We start from the raw sequence: 23,020 nt of genomic DNA, 5'->3' as shown, positions 1-23,020 counted from the left end.
AGACTTGTTCTGCTTCCCTTCCTAAGGCAGATCTAGGGGGAACAGATGGAAGTTGAAAAGAAGAAACTTTAAGTTTTATATAAAGAAAAACTTTCTAGCCATTGGAGTAATAGATTTCATTGGGAAATCTTGGGTTCTTCAGTGAAGGCCTTCAAGCCAAAGGCTAAATCATCACATTTCAGGTATGTTTTGGAAAGAATTCTTGTTCAAATATAGATTGGACTAGATAGTTTCTGGAGTCCTTTCATACTCTTTCCAGTTGTCTTATTTTTCCTTTCCTTTTGGGTAGCGCTTGTTTCTGAGGCTTCTCCCTCAAGAAAGAATATTTTTACATATACATCATACATACATACATGCATACATATGTACATATATATGCCTTTGATATAGCTATAGCTTGGAAGAGTACATGTACATATCAGAAACACCTTTTACTTATTTTTACCTAAAAACATGGGCTAAGAATAAATAAAATGATGGATAGTTATGTAATACAACTATAACGATATTATTTTAGTTTATCCCAAATGATTTTGGGGGGAATTTTACTATATACCACCTGCCTTCTCATCTTGCCTTTAAAGAAATCTTTTGCTGTAAAAAGAGAGTAACCGGGTCTAATTTCTGGAAAACTTTGTTGACCATCAACACTGAAATCTCATTAACATACCCTTTCCTGTTGTAAAGAACTGGGGATGCAGAGAAATTTGTGTGTTCCATATCCAGATAAACTTCAGAAACCCTACTAAAAATAAAAGGGCTGGATAAGAATTGTTGGTTTGGCCTTGTTCCCAGTGTTTTCTGCATAAACCAAAGGGTGTGGATATGAATTTGAAGGGGAGGCAAAGAAGAGCTGGGGCCACAGATCCATAGAGTTCCTAGTATGTCTCTAAGCAATAGTAATACTTTAAATGTAATTTGTAATGCAAAATTTAGCTTTGGGCAACTTAAATCTGGGGTGCCTGGGCCAACTGCCACTTTTGCCTTTATATTAATATGCATCTGGGCAGTGGAAAAACATTAGAGTGAATAAGAGAAGCTAATGAGAAAAGATAAATGAAGAACATGCTTTATGAGAAACTAAAATTTCTAAGAGGGAAATATATGTAACTAAGTTGGGCAATGCTCTTTTGGTTTGGTTTCCTTCAAACAAGCATTTCTTACACTGGATGTCAGGCCAACTGGAGAAAAGTTCCAAAGGAGTTGTGAAAACCAGAGCTGTATAATTCCGAATAGTTGTTCGGCCTTGGCCACAGAAAAGCGTTGGGATGTAGGATGCTGGTAATCCCTTGGACCTTTTCCTGGTATTCTTTTCTGATTGTTAAGATCTGGGAACTGATCAAGAAACCAAACCTACAATGCTTTGGTTAGCTACCATTAGTTTCATTTATTTGGGGCTATTGGTAATAGTTGCAGTCGTTTATATTTTTATTTCAAGAAGTGACATGGATCTGGTTGATAATAGCAATAATTCTGAAATTTACTACACAATACTATTATGTGTCTTTTACATTTTTTTCTTTTCAGTTTCAATTTTCTCATTTTTGTTTTAGTTTTAGTTTCTCTCTCTAATTATATACACACACATTACTCTTTTTACATGTCATCTTTATCATATTTTTGTGAGCTCCTTTCAAACTCAAAGTAGGATATGATGCTTAAACATGTGTGTGTGTGTGTGTGTGTGTGTTTGATTATTGGGATTTATTCAGCAACGATTGGAGGTCTTAGAAGGGAAAAATGATAGTGTTGCATGTGTGTTCCTTAGGCCACCTAGTATCACATGTGGTCCCCAGAAATGACATAGTAGAAAAAATGCTAAATGTGGAGTCATAGGACCTGAGTTCCAAGTTCCAACTGTACCACTTACAACCTGTATGATCTTAGGAAATCACTTAACATCTCTAGGCCTCAGTTTTCTCATTTTGTAAAATGTATGAGTTGGTCTATATGACTCTAAAGTCTCTTCTAGCTTTATATCTAAAATCCTTTAACCCAAAATTAAAATACTCTGCAAATCAGTATTCTCATGCAAAAACAGAGCTCACAAGTCCCCATTGACATGTTTGATTTTACCAGCCAGACAGGAGACACATTAATTCAAGCAAAAAAAATTGAGTCAACTAGTATAACAAAAGAAAGTAATAAGATTCCCTCCCATCCATGCACATGAAATACTCCCTACCACAGGTATGTGAAGGCATAGCTGTGGTAGAGGGCATTCCAACTAGGCCCATACAAAAATGGCACATCTGTAGGAAGTAGATGTGGCCAGGGAACATATATGAAGAGGTACATACATGAACCCCTGTGGCACTCATATGTAGGGACACGTGTGGTGATGACACACTGTGTAGTTCATATCTCTGATGCTGTAGGGCTGAAAAAATCCTCTGGTGATGGCATCACACTGATCTTTGATAGTCAAGGTACTCAGTCTAGGATTCATAACTTTAGGGTCACTTGCTGACCATTTGGCTATTGCCTGCTAGAATACCATGGCTAACAATCATCTCCATGAAAAGGGCAAGCTGACAACTCTTTCATCAAAGGCACAGCTTATGAGCTATCCACTAGCTAAGGGCTGCTGAATTTTGTCCAAGGAGGGTGATCCAAGATTAAACTCTTCTTTTAACTTACTTTGCCTGGGGTTGAACTGAAGCCCGCTGATTTAGAATATGATCTGATCTGGGGTTAGAAATTCCTTGTCACTCTTATTTAATTCCTTATTTGTCATCAGGAAACCTTTTCAAGGGGTTTTGCCAAAGAAAACCACAAAAGCTATGTGGGAGCTCGGCTACAGAAGCCCATTTCCATTCTCAAATCATCTCTAGGTTGGCATGCAAATGAAAAAAATCAAGCACAAATACTAAGAAAAAGAGGTATGGGCATTGTCTTCCACCCTCCTGACTTAATTCTCACCTTTATTATTTGTATGTCAACAGAAACAATACAAAACAAAATCAATACACAATAAAGTTGCTTTAGTACTATACATTGCATAGCAAAAAGCCTCATTGTTTCTCAGTGTGGTTTTATCATGACATTGTGTCCTTCTGGATTGAAAAGGAAACTGGCCTTGGAAAACTTGCTTATCTTTGTGCCCATGGAGCACCTTACAGTTAGCATCCATCCCCCAAAGGCAGCAAGCAGAACAGGGAAGATTATTGGTTACTAAGGAATTTCCTGCATGAAACATGGGCTGGCAGATTTTGCTCAGGTGCTGCAGAGAATCTGGAAAGCAACCATTACTTTAGGGATTATAATGAGACTGTTGCCACTAAATAAATTGTAAAGTAACCCATAGAGATTTGAGAACACATACTGCCATTGTCAGTTGCTAAGGTTAAAGCTGAGACAGCTAATGTCTCATTAAGTAGATTTAAAGAGTCTTTCATCCAGCTGGACAGCTTCTGGATAGCTTCAGTAGAAAAGAGGCCAATTACTCAGGACAGAATTACATTAGAGCTACTCCGCATCAAATGGGACTGTTTCAGAGATAGGGGTTAATGATAAGTCTGATATGCTAGAGGTTAGGGTCAGAATACCACATCTGACTCTCACTCCCTTCTGCAAAAAGCTGAAAAGTTTCCCATGAGATTGTAAGAGGCTAAGTGATTTGACCTACAGAATGATTAGATATTTTAAGTGTTTCTATTGTAAGAAATTCCAAAGTCTTCTAGTTCTTTGACACACATATAAGCTGTTAAGCAGTGTCTTACAAAGGACCTTGAGATAAACATTTGGGAACCCCAAACCTTCCTAATATAAGAAGTTACATTTTAGGCACATTTTTAACAGTTTAATGCCATTTTTCTGATTATCATTTGTTTGTGCCATACATCTTTGAAATGTGGAAGTCAGGTAGTACAATGTATAAGTCTTGAACCTGGAGTAAGGAAAATTGAGTTCAAATCCATCCTCAGAAACTTACTAGCTATGTGACTCTAGGCAAGTCACTTAACCTTGTCTGCTTCAGTTTCTTCATCTATAAAATGGAGATTATGATAGCACCTACCTCCCAGGGTTATTGTGTATATCAAATGAAATCATATCTGTAAAGCACTTTCCAACCTTAAAATGCTAAGTAGATGCTAGGCAGTAGTAGTGATAGTAATAGTAGTAGCAGTAGCAGTAAAAGGAGTAGTAATAGTAGCAGGGGCAGTTTGACTAAGGTCACCCAACTAATAAACAGCAGAAGTAGTATGGGAACCCAAGAGCTCTGATTCCAGAGTGAGTGCCCTTTCACTTCCCTAATAATGCATGTTAACCATAAAATGCTGAACAAATGGATGCCGATATTCTTTTCTCCTCCATCTTAATTTTTAAGAACATTTCAGAATTTTAAGGAGTGAACATATAACCTTATATAATGATAGCAGATAACAGGCAGGAGATGGAGAAAAAAATGACAAACCATTCCATTTTCTTTGCCAACAAAACCCCAAATGAGGTCACGAAGAGTCAGACATGACTTAAAAATGACTGAACAAAAACAAAAAGAAGATGGAGAAAATCTGAGAAGCCATAAAACGAGAATGGTGATCTCATCAGAGGGTACAGCTAACAGTATAATCTGTGAAGATTAAAAGGGATACAGAAAGCAAGAGGCAACAAGATATATGAATGACTTGAAAATGAGATAAAAGAGGGGGAGAACGATAATTTAGGCACAGAATTATTTTAAGAATTTTAAAGAATTCTATGTTACTCATCCCATATTTTTCCAGGGTATTTCTAGACTGCCAATAGGAAATGAAACCACTGCTGGGGGAAAAAAGACTAACTAGAATAATTATCTATAAAGAAGTATCTATATACTAAAGACCCCAAGCCATATGAAGGAGTCATCTTCACTTCAAATATGTATTCCCCTAATTGCAAGTGACTGACCATGTAATCTTGTGACATTCTATCCCTAGAGTCTTGACTGCCAGGCAGAGTGAATAAATTTGGAGCAGAAGTGGTGGAATGAGTGAGACTACACAAAGTTGGAGCAGAAGTGGTAGAATGAGTTACTACGTCAAATTACATTCTCTAGAGGAGCAATACTCTTGACAAATAGAATTAAGGAGTTGAAATAATTCCACTTTCTCTTCTGCTCAGTACACTAAGGGTGAGCAAAATCTTTGGCTGCCAAAAAAATGCCTTCACTACCCCAGAGAACTATTAGAAAATGAGTAAATAACTATGCAAGTTCTTCAATTCTTTGGCTAATTTTCTATGTTAATGTGATTATTGGCAGCAACGTGAAAAGAATGGAGTTGCAAACATTACCTTAATTTAGGGTTGTTTTGTTTCTTTTCCAAGTCCATTTGCTTATTTGCTTCTAAGAAATTGGTATGCTTTCTGAATTTGCGCCAAGTACATACACTGTTATCCATTAGAGATTTCCAAAAGATGTGGGCTCCATAGATACTGAAAAATTATCTGTATTTCCAAATATATTGAAACAATTTTTACTCAACATGGGCAAGGATATATAATCTTCTGCATTTAGCAATCAAGCCTAATTTACAGGGACAACATATATGTTATGAGACTAATTCCTTCTGTGAAGATGTATGGTTGAATACCCAAGTGAAAAGTAAACCCTTCTCTTTCTCTCTCTAACCTCTCAAACTAAGCCAGCCCTCAGATGTAAAAGCAATTAGAGAACAATGTGTCTCTAAATGCTGTGGTTTTGTTTGAATATCTACCTCTTTTACTTAGAACTTTTCTTCCTGCTCCAATTTTAAAGATATCTACTTAAAGATTTTTTTTTAAAAAATTAAACCCCAGGGAGTCGTTCATTAGGGTCTTAGATCCCTAAAGACACTACTTTACTTACCTTTTTCAGCAGGCAGCTAGGTGGCTCAGTGGGTAGACTGCTGGGCTTGGAGTCAGAAAGACCTGAGCTCAAGTCTAGTCTCAGGCACTCTACTAGCTGTGTGATCCTGGGCAGGTCATTTAATTTTGTTTTCCTTAATCCACTGGAGAAGGAAGTGACAAACCACTCCAGTATCTTCGTCAAGAAAATCCCATGGACAGTATGGTCCATGGGGTCATGAAGAGTCAGACACAACTGAATGACTAAACAACAAACACTTTCTCCAATAACCTATCCTCATATCTGAAACACTGGAAATAATAACATTTGAGCATTAACTTTATTCCTGTCCGTTATATCTTGAGAATTGAAGGCACATCTATCATTTAAAGCTATGAACTTATTCAGAGCAAAGACTATATCTTTTCTTTATTTTGTACACTCCCTTATGAGCATTAAGGGATATTGATAATAGGTTTCATGTAAGTAACTTCCTATGCCAATATAAAATGGTCAGTGTGGTGTATTGCAAAGATTAATAGACTAGATGGCAGAGGAAACCTGAGTTTGAGATATACCACCTACACCTACCCACTCTGTGACAATGGGCAAATCATTTAACTTTTCTGAGACTTGGTTTCATCTTCTGTAAAACATCGATCTAATAACTGTAGTGTTTTCCCCACAGTATTGCTGAGGGGATCAATTGAGATAATGCACGTAAAGTATTCTACAAACCTTAAGGTGTTGCATAAATGTCAACTCTTATTTTTCCCAGAGTAGGAAATGCTGTTCTAAAAGTATTTTTAAAATGAGGGTTATATCTAAAGCACAGGATTTTAAAAATCATTTGATTTATGTATAATAAGATATAGTCTAAGAGTATTAACCATTTTCAAGCTATTAATGCTTAAAACTACACTAAGGCTTTTGTGATGCTTTGTATATGCTGCATTGGTACAATGAGCATTTTATAAAATAAATTTGTCTTGTGAAGAAATATAATATTTAAAAGGATAAAAATCGTAAATAATAACAAGTAATACTATATACTATCCCTTGTCTTAATGTCATCCCCTATGCCTGACTAACGGGCATGGGAACCAACATGAGAGGTTATCCACCAGAGTAAAATAATCCTTTTCCTTATCTGTCTGTTGTATCCCATTCGTACAGAATAAGCATTTTAAAAGGCAAAGTCCCAAGCAAAAAATTTGGAGAGCACATCTTCACTTTTTTTCCTATCTACTCCTTTTTAGGAATCTCTTTACCAAATAGCCTTTTGCTGCCACTAAGATCTAATTACTCTGATTGTCCTTATGTAGTTTTAGAACTCCTATTTGCCTCACTGAAACTGCCAAGGTCGTAATTGTTATTAATGATCTTTTATAAATAGTAATAAAACTCATATAATAATGTTTGCCCATGCATATAATAATTTTTATCCATGATTTTGCAAAGTACTGAACAGTAAATAGAGCACTACTGGGCTTGGAGTTAGGAAGATCTGAGTTCAAATCCAGTCTTAGACACTTACTGACTATGTGACCCTATGCAAGTCACTTAACCCCTACTTGCCTCAGTTACTCATCTGTAAAATGAGAACACACTGGAGAAGGAAATGGTAAACCACTCAAAGATCTTTGCCAAGAAAATACCGTGAACAAAAGTCCATAGGGTCAAGGAGAGTTGAACACGAATGAAGGACTGAATAACAACAACAGACAGGAACATAATAGGAATTTGAAAACTGACTGAGATTTGTTGTTCAGCATTCTCTCTCCATGCAATTTGGGTGATCAAAATCCATAGGCTAGAAGGTGGACTTGAGTCATGCCTAGAAGTTCTTAAAGGGAAACACACAAAAATGAGGAAGCAGCAGGAGTTGCTAGGGGGAAACTCTCTAGCCCTACCTGACACTTAATAAAGCAAGATAGAAAGAATTGGGGATATAGATGAAATAGGCTAAATAAAAAGGGGGAAATGACAGGAAGGTGGAGTTGTGACAAATGAGAGAGGGATCAAGGTAGGCATCTCAGAACAGAAGACTAAAACTGAAGCTATCATTTATACTCATCTCTTCAAGGACTAAGAGATATTCACAAAAAAGACTTCTATTTTCTGATTTCCCTCCTTGTTTGTCCAGTGGCAGACACTCTAATATAGTCTAATTGTTACTTTTATTTCAATGTTTCCTGTTTCCTCATTTTTCCTCAAATATGAAGAGTTCAGGAACTAGTTAGAGATAAACAGAAACTTAGATTAGAGCAGAAAGCCAAATCTGTCTGAATTTTAGGAATTTTTCTAATTGGGGGCTCTGAGCTATTGTGATTATACTAATAGCTTTTTATTTATTATAAACATCATAAAATAGAGAAATGGGTCAAATTCCTCACAGGTTCATTATATTGTTACCTCAATGCTGAAAAGCAAAAATTGTGTCAAGGTGTGACTGATAAGTCTCTAGAGATCAAACAGATACAGTAGTGAGGGTGGTGACAAAATAAGAGATTGCACTTTAAACCATTTCCCAGGGAAGAGATGGAAAAATGGTAGGAAAGGATTGAGCTTTATTCCTATCCAGCATGGAGGAGGGAATAGAAAGGATCAAATATTGTTAGGCCAATTCTGGCCTCTACATAAACATCCACTAGTGTTAAACCTTGTTAAATGTGTTTTCCGGGCTGTATTTTTATTCCTGAAATCTTTTAGTAGTCCTAGAAAAATAGTAATGAATGCTGAAGCTCTTTACAATCTCTACCTATTGCTTATAGATCAGTCCTCTAGAATCAAGCAGAACAGATCTAATCTCTCTTCCTCAGGACAGCCTTCCAAGTATTTAAAGCTGGGGCTCCTCTCACCTTTCACTCAAAGTCATCTTTTCTCTAGGCTATTTTCAGTTCCTTTCACCAATTCTTGCATGTAAAAGGAGTTGAGAAAGATGGAGGCCTAGCTATCACTACACTTGTACAGGAGTGGAAGACCAATATTAGTTTGTAACACTTCTAAAGCTTTGCAACCTTTTCCTTTTGTTGTTAAACCTGTTTCACAATATCATGGGTTTACTTTCATGGGTTACTCAATATCAATTCACCTAATGCCAAAAGATTGAAAGGAAGGCTCCCAGAATGTTGTATGGACCCCTGCCTCACCCCGCTGTGTCAGAGGGTAGGTCTGAACAGGTTACTAATAGCATCTTTGGAGGAAGTACATACATCGATGAAAACACAGATCCTTTGAAATGCAGGATTATGTTTCAACATGGTGATTAGCCTTAAAGACAGGTCTTCTTGGGAAGCAGCATAACAAAGCAGATAGAATTCCTCTTGGAAAAGAGCTGTGCTGCTATTCATACCATGTTAAAGAAAAGACCTAGAGAAGGGGTCTCTAACATGGTGGGTGGGCAACCGTAAAACATTTATGGGAAGGATATAAATGGCACAGAATGAGAAGGCACATTTAGGTTATGATCTTTACCAATGAAGAGAAGATCTATGTGACAAGATCACAGATCAATTTAAGTATGGCTACATTATAACTATTTCTCATTGTATTAAAAAAGAAATACTTTCTACCATTCCTCTGTCTACTATTATTCCTGTGGAAGGCTTTAGTCAACATGGTCTGATAGCATATTATAATTTTAGTTTGATTCTCAGTTACAATATACTGTTCTTATGTATGGAGGTGATGCTATTAAACTAGCATTTGTTGTTTTTCCATTAGTGGAGATGGATTTTGCTGATCCATCCACACTTTTCTTGTTGGACCCCTTTGTGATCAGCTGTATGATGCGTTTGCCAGATGGCTGGCAAATTAGGGGTGTAGTCTGTGACCATGGCAGAGAACAACACCCAAAGGCAGGCTCAATTCTTTCTCTGCATTTCAGTTTTTCCCTTCTCCACACTACATTTGAGAGGTAGTTTGTGCACAGTGCTGTGTTGAAAATCAGGAAGAAGTGGGTTTTGATGCCTGTCTATGACAGATACTAGATGTCTGACCAGGAGCAAGTCATGTAACTTCTTAGTGCATATAGGCAATTCTCTGAGGCTATAAGCTACAGTTTAGTTGCCCTGTTGCATGAAGGTATGGAATTCCCTACACTGTGATCATAACCATAGGACCAGATACTCCTTCCTTCAGCAAGCAAACCAAAACAAACTGAATTTATTATGTACTTGTACATTCTAAGATTCTAGATTCTATGATCAACCTACATTTGCATTGAGATTTAAGCCTAGTGACATACTAAGAAAAAGGTTTGCATTCAAATAGTAGACATAATTAGTAAAAGAGTAAAGATGACTATAGGAAAATAGAGTCTTCCTTGTTATAGCATCTGAAAATAGTCAAAAGTGGATATGGCAGAGGAGACAGAATTAACTGAACTGAGGGAAAAACAACAGAAACCCCACAGAAGCCATTACTAAAACAGGTGAAAAATTACTCAGTTAAATATACATGTTTCAGTTTTAGTGCTTTAATGTGGGAAACAGACTCCTCTATGACAAAAAAATTACCCATTGTCTTATCTATTAAAGTTTAATGTTGCTAGGAATTTAGCCTCAACAACTTTAAAAATTCTTCTTCATTTTGAACTTTTTATCCATAAACGCAAACATTTCAGTATACAGAGAAAAAAATAAGCTTGTATATGAAAGAATGAACTTTTGTTATGAAGTCTTTTAAATGTATATCAAATATAATAGTAACAAAATTGCCATTTTTGTCCCTCTTCTGAACATTCTTGTTTTCTTTGAATTATTTTTCTAGTGTTTTACTGATCCTCCCTCTATTCTTCCCTTCCTCTATTCTTCCCTTCCTCTATTCTGTCCTTCCCTCCTTCCTTCCTTCTTTCCTTCCTTCCTTCCTTCTTCTTTCTTTCCTTCCTTCCTTCCTTCCTTCCTCCCTCCCTCGCTTCCTCCATCCCCTCCTCCCTCCCTCCCTTCCTTCCTTCCTTCCTTCCTTCCTTCCTTCCTTCCTTCCTTCCTTCCTCCCTTTCTTCTTTCCTTTCTTCTCTGAATTTATCTCTGTCTCTCTATCAACTTTATCGCTACCAAATAAATCACATCCTTCTCAAATAGAAGCCTTCTTTTGTAACAAATAAGTATAACCAAAACGAATACTTTGGCCATATCTGAAAATGTATATGTCATTAGGCATCTCTGTATAATTTTCCAGGGAAAATTATGCTACAATATTGGTTTAGGGAGTAGAATTAGCATGTTTTATAGCCTAGTTATATTTCATTTTGCTTTTGCAATATGGATGTTGTTGGAGAAGAACGTAGAATTGTATACCCAAATTTTTATAACATGGAGCTATTTTATAAGTTTATATTGTAGGATGATGCTCAAAATGACTCAGATTTTTTCTAATTATCTGATTTAATTTAGAGATATACTGGTAGCAAGTGTTATTATTAGTCCTAATGCAGATATAATTAAATAAGACATAGATGATTTAATGGGAAAGAAATACTGCTCATAGGAAATTGCTAGCAAAGATACCACTAACCTTTCCCTAGCAATTCCAAAACTGATGTGATTATCTGATTCTTCTAGTCCACAAAGTCATTCTGGAAATAAACCATCTGGAGTACTATTCCCAGAGAAAGGAAAGAAAAAACTATTGAACACAGTAAATTTTTTTTCATTCATATGTAGATCTTATCTTTCCATGATATCCCTGCTGCTCATTAAGCCAATAAATGAGAATAGCCCATACTTGTTTGGTAGGAAACTTGTCTTTTACTATATTTCACCATTCTTTGGAATTATAAATAAGAACCATTTTTACAAAACACACATATGATCTAAACAAGAGAAGCATGGAGAAGAAAGCGGGGTCAGCCTTGGGCAGTACTATGAACTATGTAAGCTTTGTCTTCAACTCTTCCTCCTCTGGAATCCTTCAGAACGACAGAATTTAAGAATTGGAAGCTTCCTTCCACCCCCATCCTTGGAAGCAAGTAGAAGAAATCCAGTCTTTCTCCCACATGTTAGCCCTCCAAATACTTGGATATAGCAACCATCTCCTCTTTAAGTCTTCTCCTCAACTGATCCTTATGGTCTCCAGTATCCTCACCATCCAGTTTGGATTCTCTCCATCTTGTCAACATCCTTTATATATATGGAACCCACTATACACCAAAAAAGATCAAAGAAAGAGTAAAAGAATATATATGTACAGAAATATAGCAGCCATTTTATGATAACACTAAACTGAAAACTAAGAGGATAACTACCATTTGGGGAATATATAACCACATTGTGGTGCATGAATGTGATAGAATATTATTGTGCCACAAAAATGACAAAACGGACAGTTTCAGAAGATACCAGAAAGGTCTCTGCAGAGTAAAGTAAGTAGAATTAGGGGAAATCTACATAATGGCAACAACATTGCAAAGAAAAACAGCTTAAAAAGACTTTAGAACTCTGACCAATACAGTGATAAACCACAAAGTCCAAAGACCTGAAAATAAAACTCGCTTCTCACCTACTGAGAGAGAGAGATCATGGACTTAAAATGCAGGATGAGAAATTTATTTTTAAACATTACCAATGTGGAAATTTATTTTGTTGGACCATGCATTTTTACCAAGTAGGTTTTTTACACCTCTTTTTATTATTCAGTTGTGGAGAACAGTGGGAGGGAAAGATAATAAATTACTTGTAAAATAAATAAATACATTTTAGAAAAATTAGATAAATGTGGCAATTAGAGGAACCCAATAGCCCAGATATTATACAGACCAAGGATACAAGAGGATTATCACTGTCTCTATTCTGCTTATTATGCTACTTTAAAGATTATTTAATATTTTTCTCCAATTACCTCTAAAATAATTTTTAACATTCATTTTTTAAAATTTTGAGTTTACTGATTCAGTCGCCCCCAAGGCCTGCTCTTGGTTTCCTGTGGCTATGGTGTAGCCTATGCTCCAATCTCACCCCAGTATAAGAGGCTTTTCCTGCCAACCTTCTAAATTGTCTCAGGCTAGAAATTTGTTTCACCCCATCTTTTTATGGGTTCTGCCACTCCAGGTGTTATTAAGGTTGTTTGGAGGGGAATTTGGGAGAGCTTAGGTGAGTCCCTGCCTTTTCTCTACCATCTTGTCACCACCTTCTATTATGCTCTTTTCAAGGTGGCTTACAATTATATTAGCTTTTGTTGCTTCCTTTTCACACCATTGACTCTAGTGGACTTTTTTTTCATCTGGACCTATTTAGGAAACTGCATTGATCGATACATTCCTGCATTGATATAGGAAACTCCTGATAAACAGCAATTGCTGTTCAACTTATAGTCTCAGACTATTGTCTCAGGATACTAAGAGGTTAAGTGACTGTCCCAGAGTGATACAACCAGTAGGATTCAGCAGCACAGGTCTTCCTGGCTCTTAGACCAGCTCTCTATCGATTATTCCACCCTGTTTCCCTAATGGGTATGTAGTCTACTAAACACTCCAGATCTTTTTTCAGACATGCTCTCCCGATCTTTTACTTGTGAAGTTTTTTTTTTTTATTCCAAGCCTAGGACCTTATATATATATACATTCCTATTACATTTTTTTTCATATTATATTTCGACCAGTGTTCTAGCCAGGTGAGGTGTTGGGTTTTTTTCCTGCTTTTATTATCCAATGTATTACCATCTAAAAATTCTATAAGTATGCAACAGTCATACTTTCATCCAAGTCATTGATGAAAATGTTGAATGAACATCAATGGGCCAAGGAAGGAGATATGGGGCATTCTACTAGACAACTTTCTTGAAGTCAACATCATTCTATGATTAATCTTTGGTTCCATTTCTTTGTATAGTTCCAAATCCAACTAACTGTAACAACATCAAATACCATTTTAATGGTTTCACTCACAAAATTCATTTCCCTTTCATTTTACCACAGGAAACTAGGGCCCAGAGAAGTTTAGTGGGTTTCCCATTGACACTCAGCAAGAGTGATTGAGGTAATTCAAAGTCAGTTTTTTTTACCACCCTATAAAACAAAACAAAAAAATCTAAAAGCTGACTCTTAAGGACCAGCAGAGGCAGGAGCCAAAAAGCATCAGAGCTGAGGCTAGAAGGAGACATGGCAAGACTGCAATGGATGGCACCTTGTAGCCATATATCAAGTCTGCAGCAGCTCAGCTGTATCTGGGAGAATGGAAATCTTGAAAGGAACCAGGTTGTGGTTGCTGGCTGCGTCAGGGCTGGAGCCAATGGAGGAGTCCACACCAAAGCCTCTCCTGTGGGCACCCCAAGTCCTAGTCTTGGCCTTGGCAATAGTGCCCTCTGGGGCCTCTGCACTCTAGGAAAGCAGTAGCAGTCCCCAGCTCCTGCTCTTCACATTGGGCACAATGTCTTTGCATTGCTACCTCCTGGCTAGCTTCCTGTCCATGGCTTCTGGTAGCTTTACAGCCTAATAGCAGTTTGATAGAGTCTGAGCTGGGTAACTTGGCCATGTTAGGTTGTGGTGAGAATTGTGAAAATGAGAATTGTGGTTGGTTGTGAGCTGGCCCTCCAAAAATATGTTAATATTGCCCTTAACTCTGAATTCTTCTTCTTCTTCTTCTTCTTCTTCTTCTTCTTCTTCTTCTTCTTCTTCTTCTTCTTCTTCTTCTTCTTCTTCTTCTTCTTCTTCTTCTTCTTCTTCTTCTTCTCCTGTAGCATCCCTTCTTCCTGTTAATTCAGCTCTTAAGTCTCCTCCTTTTTTGAAGTAAAAAGTCAGTGCTTCACCCAAGTTTTTCTACTCCCAAAAGAGGCCTCACCAGTAAGACTCTATCTAACTAAATGTAAACATCTACTTTTCTCTTCTGCATCTCTTTCTATTGAAGTACAGATGTGTCCTTGGATTTCCCAAGCTACCCTTCCTTCCAATTTCCTAACCCTTTACACCCTTGTATTGCTGTTAGCTGCTACAGAAATCACATTGCAGTGCCCACATGGACCTGTCCTTCTTGTTTACACTCATAGTCATAATTCTTGTAATAACTATTGGCCTGTATAAAGTATGGCCTGACTGTCCCAGCAACCTGATTCCATACTTTATTCATATATAAGAGACATTTATTGCTTTAACATTGACAAAGCTGTTCATAGAGATGATCTCATTTGGCCCTCACAACACCAGTATAAGGTATGTTTTATCTCCAGTTATTATTATTTCCATTTAAAAGATGAAGAAACTTAGGTGCAAGGAGGGCAGCTAGGTGGCACAGTGGATAGAATTTGGAGCCTAGAGTTAGGAAGACCTCATTTCAAACCTGGCTTCAGATGCTAGCTGAGTGACCCTGGACAAGTCGCTTAAGCTTGTTTGCCTCAGTTTCCTCATCTGTAAAATGAGCTGGAGAAGGAAATGGCAAGCTCCTCTGGTATCTTCGCCAAGAAAACACCAAAAGGGGTTATGAAGAGTTAGACATGACTGAAAACAGCTAAGCAACAACAGCAACAAAAAGGTGCAAAGAGGTGCAATTATCTGCCCATGTTCACATAATAAATCATGGGGTTAGGATCTGAACTCAATTCTTGCTGACCCAAGTGGCCCAATCTATAAACTAAACAACACTGCCTCTAATTCTAAATCTGAAAGACTCTTATAGATCATCTATTCTAGTTTAATAAATTAAGAAATTAGGGTTCAAATAGGGTGTGATCTCTAATCCTTTAATGTCCTTTTCCCTTCTACAACTACTTCCTACCTTAGCTTATTTTTTAGGTGCTGTGCTTTCTTCTTTTCAAGGTCATGTTTCTTATTATTAATGCAAATAAATGAATAGGTCACCTAGAGTTGGAAGGGACCTTAGAGGCCAGTCTGAGAAGAGGCAGCCCAGACATTTAGTAGCTGTGGCATCCTGGGCAAGTCACTTCTACTTCAGTTTCCTCAATTGTAAAGTGGGGATAATAATAGCACCTACCTCCCAAGGTTGTGGTAAGGATCGAATGAAATACCATTTTTCAGCGCACTCTGTACAGTGCCCAGTAAATCACAGGCACTTGATCAATCTGTTCCTTCCCACCCCACCCCACCCCTTTCATCTAGGCCAACTCCCTCACTTTACAGAAAGAAAAACTGAGGCCCAGCATAGTTAAAAGGCCACCTTGCTTAGGCTACCTTGGTAATACGTATTAGAAGTGAGATCTAAACCTGAGTTCTCTGACTTCAGAGTCAGCTCTTCCTTTAACTTTATCACGCTGTTGTACTCTTCCTTTCCTTCTGTTGTAACACATGCACATTTTACCTGGACTCTGTAGTAATAAGATCCAAAGAATTACTTTAATTGCACATGTGTCACCTGAAGTGACAGGTAGGTGGTGGCAGCCAATATATATATTTTTGGCTGACTACAAGGAAGAGGCCTCTAGTTTCTCATGAGAGATTCTTGCAAAACATATGTGAACTGGGCATAGATTTTTTTTGTAGACTGTGTCCTCATGGGATGTCAAAGTCTAAGTGGCCTTTTGGTCACTTGTTTGCATACTTTTTTGTAACATATTCCTGAACTGAACTTTGGAAATTTGTCACATTAATGATTTACAAATAAAGGGATCATCAGTTTTTAAGGAGCAAAGCAAGAAAGCAGTGGGGTCTCAAGAACCTGCAAAATGTTCCCCAGGCCAGTTTGTATTGATGATTTTGAAAAATATGCAAAAACAGTTCTTCAAAAGTCCGTCTATGATTACTATCGATCTGGTGCTAATGATGAAGAAACTTTAGCTGATAATACTGCAGCATTTTCAAGGTAAGGCAATTAATTATGCAGCTGACAGATTCTAAATATACTTTCTCATTATGTGTAAATGTGTTGAGGTATGTCTCTGTATTTTTTTGTCAGGAGATTGGGCTATGTATAAAAATATCCTGAAGTGGACCTTAAAAATCCTACTTTAATAAATCTGTTATCTTGTTTATGTGGGTGCCCCCTCCAGTAATGTATATTATAACCCATCCATGTTGCCCATCCTATATGCCTCTTGCTAAATGTTTAAAAACATTGGATTTCTAAACATTTCTGTACTCTATATTTTTAAATCTTCAGAATCGGGGGATTTAAACTGCCATATCCCCAAACTATCCCTGTTTTGCTTAATGTGCCTATTTCCTGTCCAGGTGGTAGTATTTGCCTCACATAGAAGGGTCAAAACTTTACATTTGACTCTATGTGAACATAGCAACAAATTCAGATAAACCTTTTCTCATTTCCTCTCACTTATGACAGTGCTCTTTGCCCTTAACCATGCTTTTCTAAACATCTACCTTGAGTACAAGATAGCAATCTTATTTGGAGAAGCCTCTGGAGATCACATCCTCATTCTGCTAGCATTCGAATATCATTCATTTTTCCTGCTGTCTAAGCATTTCTACACTTCAGATTTCAATTTATCTAGGTAGGCTCAAATCTTTGAGACAATTCATCCTTCCTCCCAAATGTTTCCTCTTTCTTTCTAAAAGAGCTGATTTCCTTAATATTTTACTATTTCAAAGATAGCTGGCAGGATAACTTGCATCTTGTCATCATAAAGATAAATATTGAAGAACAGAGAAATGAGTCCTCATAACCAGTGTAATTACATGGAATTGATAGATACTTTTCCTCTTGCCATTCAATCACTGTCATTGAGTTTTAGAAATGAGAGAATAGAGAATTGAGTGGTCTACATTATGTACGTTACCATCAACAATGATATTGTCCTATGTAGGGGAATAGTATGTGCATTCCGTCCACCATGTGTCACAGTATGCCATTGTGTCCTTGATGATGATAAATGAATGACTAAACAAATAAGTGCTTATTAGGTATTATGTGACAGGTTGGATGTTCAATCATTTTTTAGTCTGTCCAACTCTTTATGACCCCATTTGGGGTTTTCTTTACAAAGATATTGGAGTGGTTCTCCATTTCCTTCTTCAGTTCATTTTACAGATGAGAAAACTGAGGCAAACAGGGGTAAGTGACCTGCTCAAGGTCACACAGCTAGTAAGTGTCTGAAGTCTGAAGGGACACTATCAAGTGTCTGAAGTCGGATTTGACCTCAGGAAGAGGAATCTTCCTGACTTCAAGCCTAGTGTCCTATCCACTGCGCCACCTAACTGCCCCTCTGTGCCAGGTACTTGGAGACAAAAGGGAGAAATGATAGTTTAAGAAATAAGAACTTCCTTATTGATTTATTCTGAAAACCTGGGACAGAATTTCTAAATTTTTCTATTTGTAAAATGATAAATATATTATTCTTACCCAAAGGATCCATTTTTAGGGGGATAATAATAAAGTATTTGTTTTGATGAACTTCATAATTATTATTATCATAACTTACTTTTCAAACACTTTTATCATTTACAAGGTAAATTTGCAGTTTTCATTTATAGTTCATTACAAATTTAATTTCATTCATCAAAATTCATTTCATTACAAATTTACATTTATTATTTATAGAGTAAAATCATCAACATTATTTTATCTGATCTTCACAAACATCATTGTGAAGTAGCCAAAATAGCTGTTATTAGAATGAGAGAGAGAGAGGTTGGGTGTGATTTGTCTAAGATCGCTGGGAGTAATGGTAGCAACATCAGGACTAGCCCCCAAGTTTTGTGTTGCCTCCTGTGACAGAGCTTTCCCCACTCCATTAGTGTATTATGTCAGTGAGCTCTAATCCTGCCTCTTGCTTACTCTCAGTGTAACCTTGAGGAAGTCACTCAGGTTCCCTGAGGCTCAATTTTCTCTTCTGTAAAATAAAGGAGTTGGATCAAATGGCTTTTGAAGTCCCTTCTAGCTCTGGGTCTGTGATTCTGTGTCCCTGTGTACAACTTCTTGGTCATCTCAGTATAATCCTATATAAAGGAGAAATGGGGCTGGCTTTTTTATTGTACTAAATAGAAAGCTTGTCAGTATGCAGGCAGTATGCTATGGACTTTCCCCAACGTTCTGCCTCCAGGAAAACTCAGATCCACTTTCTCTGATTTTTCAGGGTCTGATTTTCCTCTAGAAAATTTGTGGATTGATTGGTTACAGTGATTATTTAAGAGCTGATACTTTACAAATTTTAGGTAACATTTGCATTTTCCTAGAGGCATCCTGAAAACAATTCCCTAACTTGAATAAGAAATTCTAAAAATGAGACTTTTTGGTATCGAGGACTTCAAGAGCATTTGAGGGAGGTCAAGAAATCTTTAAGGGTCTCTTAGATCATGCCATGGAAATAATCACTTATTCTGACTATGTGTAGCCTTAACAGGAGAAGTGACATGTTGTCTCAACAGTAGCACAGGTTGCTTTAGTCACTGCAAAGGTGACATAAAGAAATTAACATGATAGGGAATGGGGGCAGATAAGGGAATTCAAATTGGCTATAATCAAACCAGTAAAGTAACTTGTTATGCACAGTAGCGTTCTTTCCTTCTCCCACCCCCAAACAAGTATCTCTTTTTGAGGCTTCAGAGCATAGGATACTATTGGTGGTGGTGACTGGGGAGGAGTGTTGACTCATGGCTTTTCAAGTGGAACATTTCAGAATTCTTGACTTTGGGCCAGCCTACCACAGTGCACTTAGTGGAACCCTTGTGTCCTACTCACTGTTATGGACACTGGGAAAATCTTAGAATATGTCTCAGGAATTGGATAGAAGTGAACTCAGCATTGAAGATCATGATTTTGATTGCGCTACTACCATATGCTTTGCCAATGAGCCCTACTAACTACAGGGCCTTTCCATCTGACTTGCAGCTGTGATCCTCGAGATGTTTGAGAGGTTTAAAAAACTGCAATTCCATGTATGTTTTTAAAGGTCTTATTATCTACCTTTTCAATTCCTTTGGTTGTCATTGGTTACTTAGCAATGTTGGCATGCAGTGTTTGAGAGGACCATCAATTCGCATCCCTAGTACTTAACACAGTGTGATACACAAAGTAATTGCTTAGTATGTTATTTTTTTCATTCATTCATTCACACATCTGTTTTCTAGCTTTAGATGAATTTTTTGTTCACTGAGGAAAAAAAAGGCAAACTCTCCCCATTGAAGACAAACAGTTTATTTGGATAGAGATTTTTCTTTCTATTGACGTTTTAGGGAATGTTAATAATCAGGGGATACGGCCCATGTTATGTGTGGGCCTTGTTTGAGGCTTGTTTTTTTTAGGCCTTTTTTTAACCTTATAAAATATCTGATGACCCTTCTTTTTCTCACTACATATTTTAAAATAACTGACCACAAAGCATTAAGAATGAATTTTCCATCAACGTCAGGTGGCTTTAGGTTGATGGCTTCTAGGCAATCAATATGCAGTTTCCTCATTCTGAATTTCAAATGAAGATTGGAAAATAAAATTAAATCTTAGATAATCTAAGGTGAGTATCTCCACCCTCAACACTGCAAAGGCATTCGAAAAGAAGAAAATTTCTCTTAGTGGTTCTGAGAGGCTTCCAACTGTCACGGCTCTTGTTTATACAGTCAGAAAGAAACATTCAGGTCATCCTCATGGTTCTCCAGCCACAGGTCATTCCCTGTTAATGATTGGGACACTCTTCTAGTGCAGTTTTAGTAGAGACCAAAGCCAATATGGATAAGGGTGTTTGTTTTTCATCTACAAGCTCACAGGAACGTGGTCTACTGAAAGCCTGAGCTCCACAGAGGGCAAATATCAGGTTGTTAGGATTTGCATCACATTCCCTTCTCTGTGCTACATTTAGGACTAATGGTAATTTATTGCTATGGCACGTTGATGCAGACAAAGTGCCCTTTTCAATCATCACTCTCTTGAGTCTTTTGTGGCTTTCTCAGAACTGAAGGGTCATTGATGGAAGGTAATTCTAGAGGGTAGACATTTAAGAATACAACCTATGGTTATAAAGAATTATGAAACTCTCTTTCCTACCACATTACCTGGGGCCTTTTGCAGCAAATATGGTTTTCTCATTTTTTTTTTAAATAACAGGTGAGTAGAAACAAAACTCTCTTAAGTTATTATTCAGAAGGTGATTTGAACTTATGCAGTGACATTTTCAACATTTTTTCTCACTTATATACCATAGAAATGTGTAACTAGATGATCCCTGGAGTTGAACCCCTTGCATTCTAGCTTTATACCAGCAAAGACAGTGGCCTGTCTTCTACTGAAAAAATTCAAATGGAAAGATATTTTACGATCTCCATCTGTATATTCTTTCCAAAGTTAAGACATATTTAGGTTCTATATGGGTGGTGCCAACACATTTAGAAAGCTGAAATAACTCTTCTAGAACAATAGGGTTCTGTTAAATATCTTACTGATGCAATATGAGCATTCTTTCCACAGGTTTAAAAAAATTCCAATTCCATGCACTTTTCTTTATAGGTCTTATTGTTTACCCTTTAAATTCCTTTGATTATCATTGGTTACTTTGCAGTGCAGCATATTCTTTTTGAAACATGGTTCCCTAAAAGATCATTGGACTGTAATCGGTAGACATGGGTTCTAATTTTGGCTTATTTAGTTGAGTGATATTGAACAAGTTATTTAACTTCTCTGGGACTCAGTTTCCTTATCTGAAAATGTTTGATTTAAATGTTTTCTAAGGTTTCGTCCACCTCTTAATTCGCTTCATGAAACTAGACAACGTAATTCAAAATGGAGTCAGTAAACTTATTAGAAGTACTATCACCTGCCCTTTTCCCCCGATTCCATTTGGGTGAGATATCAGGAAAAGGGTGGGTATCAGCAAAACCCCGACTGTGTTCTATCATGGAGAAATGGTGGAACGAATGTATCTATCTCAGATACGAGGGAAATAAGTAGGTGACACCAGTACCAGAAGGTCAATGCTAGGGATGATATAGCATATGGTCCTCTATATCAAAACATCCAGAAGTCAGAGGAGGCAAGAGAGTAAGTCTTGTCCATTAGTCGGCCAAGAGTTCAATTAGAAATATGCAAGAAGGACTCTGGCTAAGCAGAATTAGATCAGAAATAATAAACCAATAAAAAAGTTATAGCCTCATAGATTTAGAAGGGAAGGAACATTAGAGGTCATTCTGTTCACCCCTTGTCCCATATTTTAGATGCGGAAACCTAAGCAAAGAGAAGTCAAGTGATTTGCCTAGGGTCACACAGTTTGTCAGTGACTGAGTGCGATTTGAACCCAGGTCCTTCTGACCTCAAGTCCACTGACCTATCCACTGACTATATCTGTGTGGTATGGAGATATATGCAAATATTTTATGGATCATATGTTTGTGTATGTGTGTATATGTGTGTGTTTGTTTGACAGAGAGAGAAAGAGACAGAGACAGAGAGACAGAGAAATAGAGAGACAGAGAATAAGATTAAAAGGTAAGAAATTATGCTTCAGTCCTCTGACTGAGTATCCTTTAAGCTGTTGGAGAATGAGGTAAAATATAGCTGGTACTAGCCATGCTTCCCTATTCTACTCAAAGAGTGGGAGCCATAATTATTTCAGGCAGGGTTGGACCTCATACTCAAATATGATAAACAACTCACCCTTTGCATCATTTATGAGAGTAAACAAAATCCCACAACTGACCTAGGAAGAAGTATTTAAGAAGACCCTTATAATTGTCTGCTGCATGTGTGAATATCTACAGTTTCTGTTTTTTATTCAACACTCAAAATATTGTGGAGCATATTAACAGTCATTAAAGCATATATAGTCTTAGAAAATTGTACTGAACATTGAGAGGTTAAACAATCTGTCCAGATTCATGTGGCCAATGTGTGTCAGAGATGGGACTTGAGCCCACATCTTGACTTTTAGACCATCTAACTTATAATCCCTTTCTCCAAAAGACTATGAGTTGCAGAACAGGGGGCCAGTCTGAACTGGCAGAGGGGGTTTTCTCACTGGGTGCTCCTTATAGTGTTAAAATTACAGTCCAAAAAACAAAAGGGACGTTTATTTTTCCTTTTTGTGTTCTGTTAATTTATCTGAAACTATCGAGTATATTCATTGATGTTGCATCATGCTCAGGAAGCGAAATGAAGTGTTTGTGAAGAGTAGCTGCTCACATGGTTATTAGTGGAACAGTCCCACCCAGTGGCCAAGGGCTTCATTAAGCCTGATGCAAAAAGACATTACTGTATCTGAGAACTGTGGAATGTTGGGACTGGCAAGGACTAGAGAATGTTGAGCTCAGTCACCTCATTTTATAGATGAGAAAACTAGGGATCAGAGAGATGAAGAAGTGATTTGGACAAGATCACTCAGTTATTT

General features: G+C 37.3%; 1 protein-coding gene across 1 annotated transcript in view; it reads left to right on the top strand.

Moving 5' to 3' along the window:
* The first annotated feature begins 16,348 nt into the window (after nt 1-16,348).
* Nucleotides 16,349-23,020, top strand: part of HAO1 (hydroxyacid oxidase 1) — a 72,288-nt gene continuing 65,616 nt past the window's right edge. Inside the window, exon 1 of the mRNA XM_036752933.1 lies at nt 16,349-16,557. Coding sequence (XP_036608828.1) covers nt 16,421-16,557 — 137 coding nt within the window. The 5' untranslated portion in view covers nt 16,349-16,420. The remainder of the gene's footprint in view (nt 16,558-23,020) is intronic.

The sequence above is a fragment of the Trichosurus vulpecula genome, chromosome 3, assembly GCF_011100635.1.
Source record: "Trichosurus vulpecula isolate mTriVul1 chromosome 3, mTriVul1.pri, whole genome shotgun sequence".
Classification (NCBI taxonomy): domain Eukaryota; kingdom Metazoa; phylum Chordata; class Mammalia; order Diprotodontia; family Phalangeridae; genus Trichosurus; species Trichosurus vulpecula.
The sequence above is the reverse complement of the archived record's forward strand: the minus strand, read 5'-3'. Positions and strand labels throughout refer to the sequence as shown.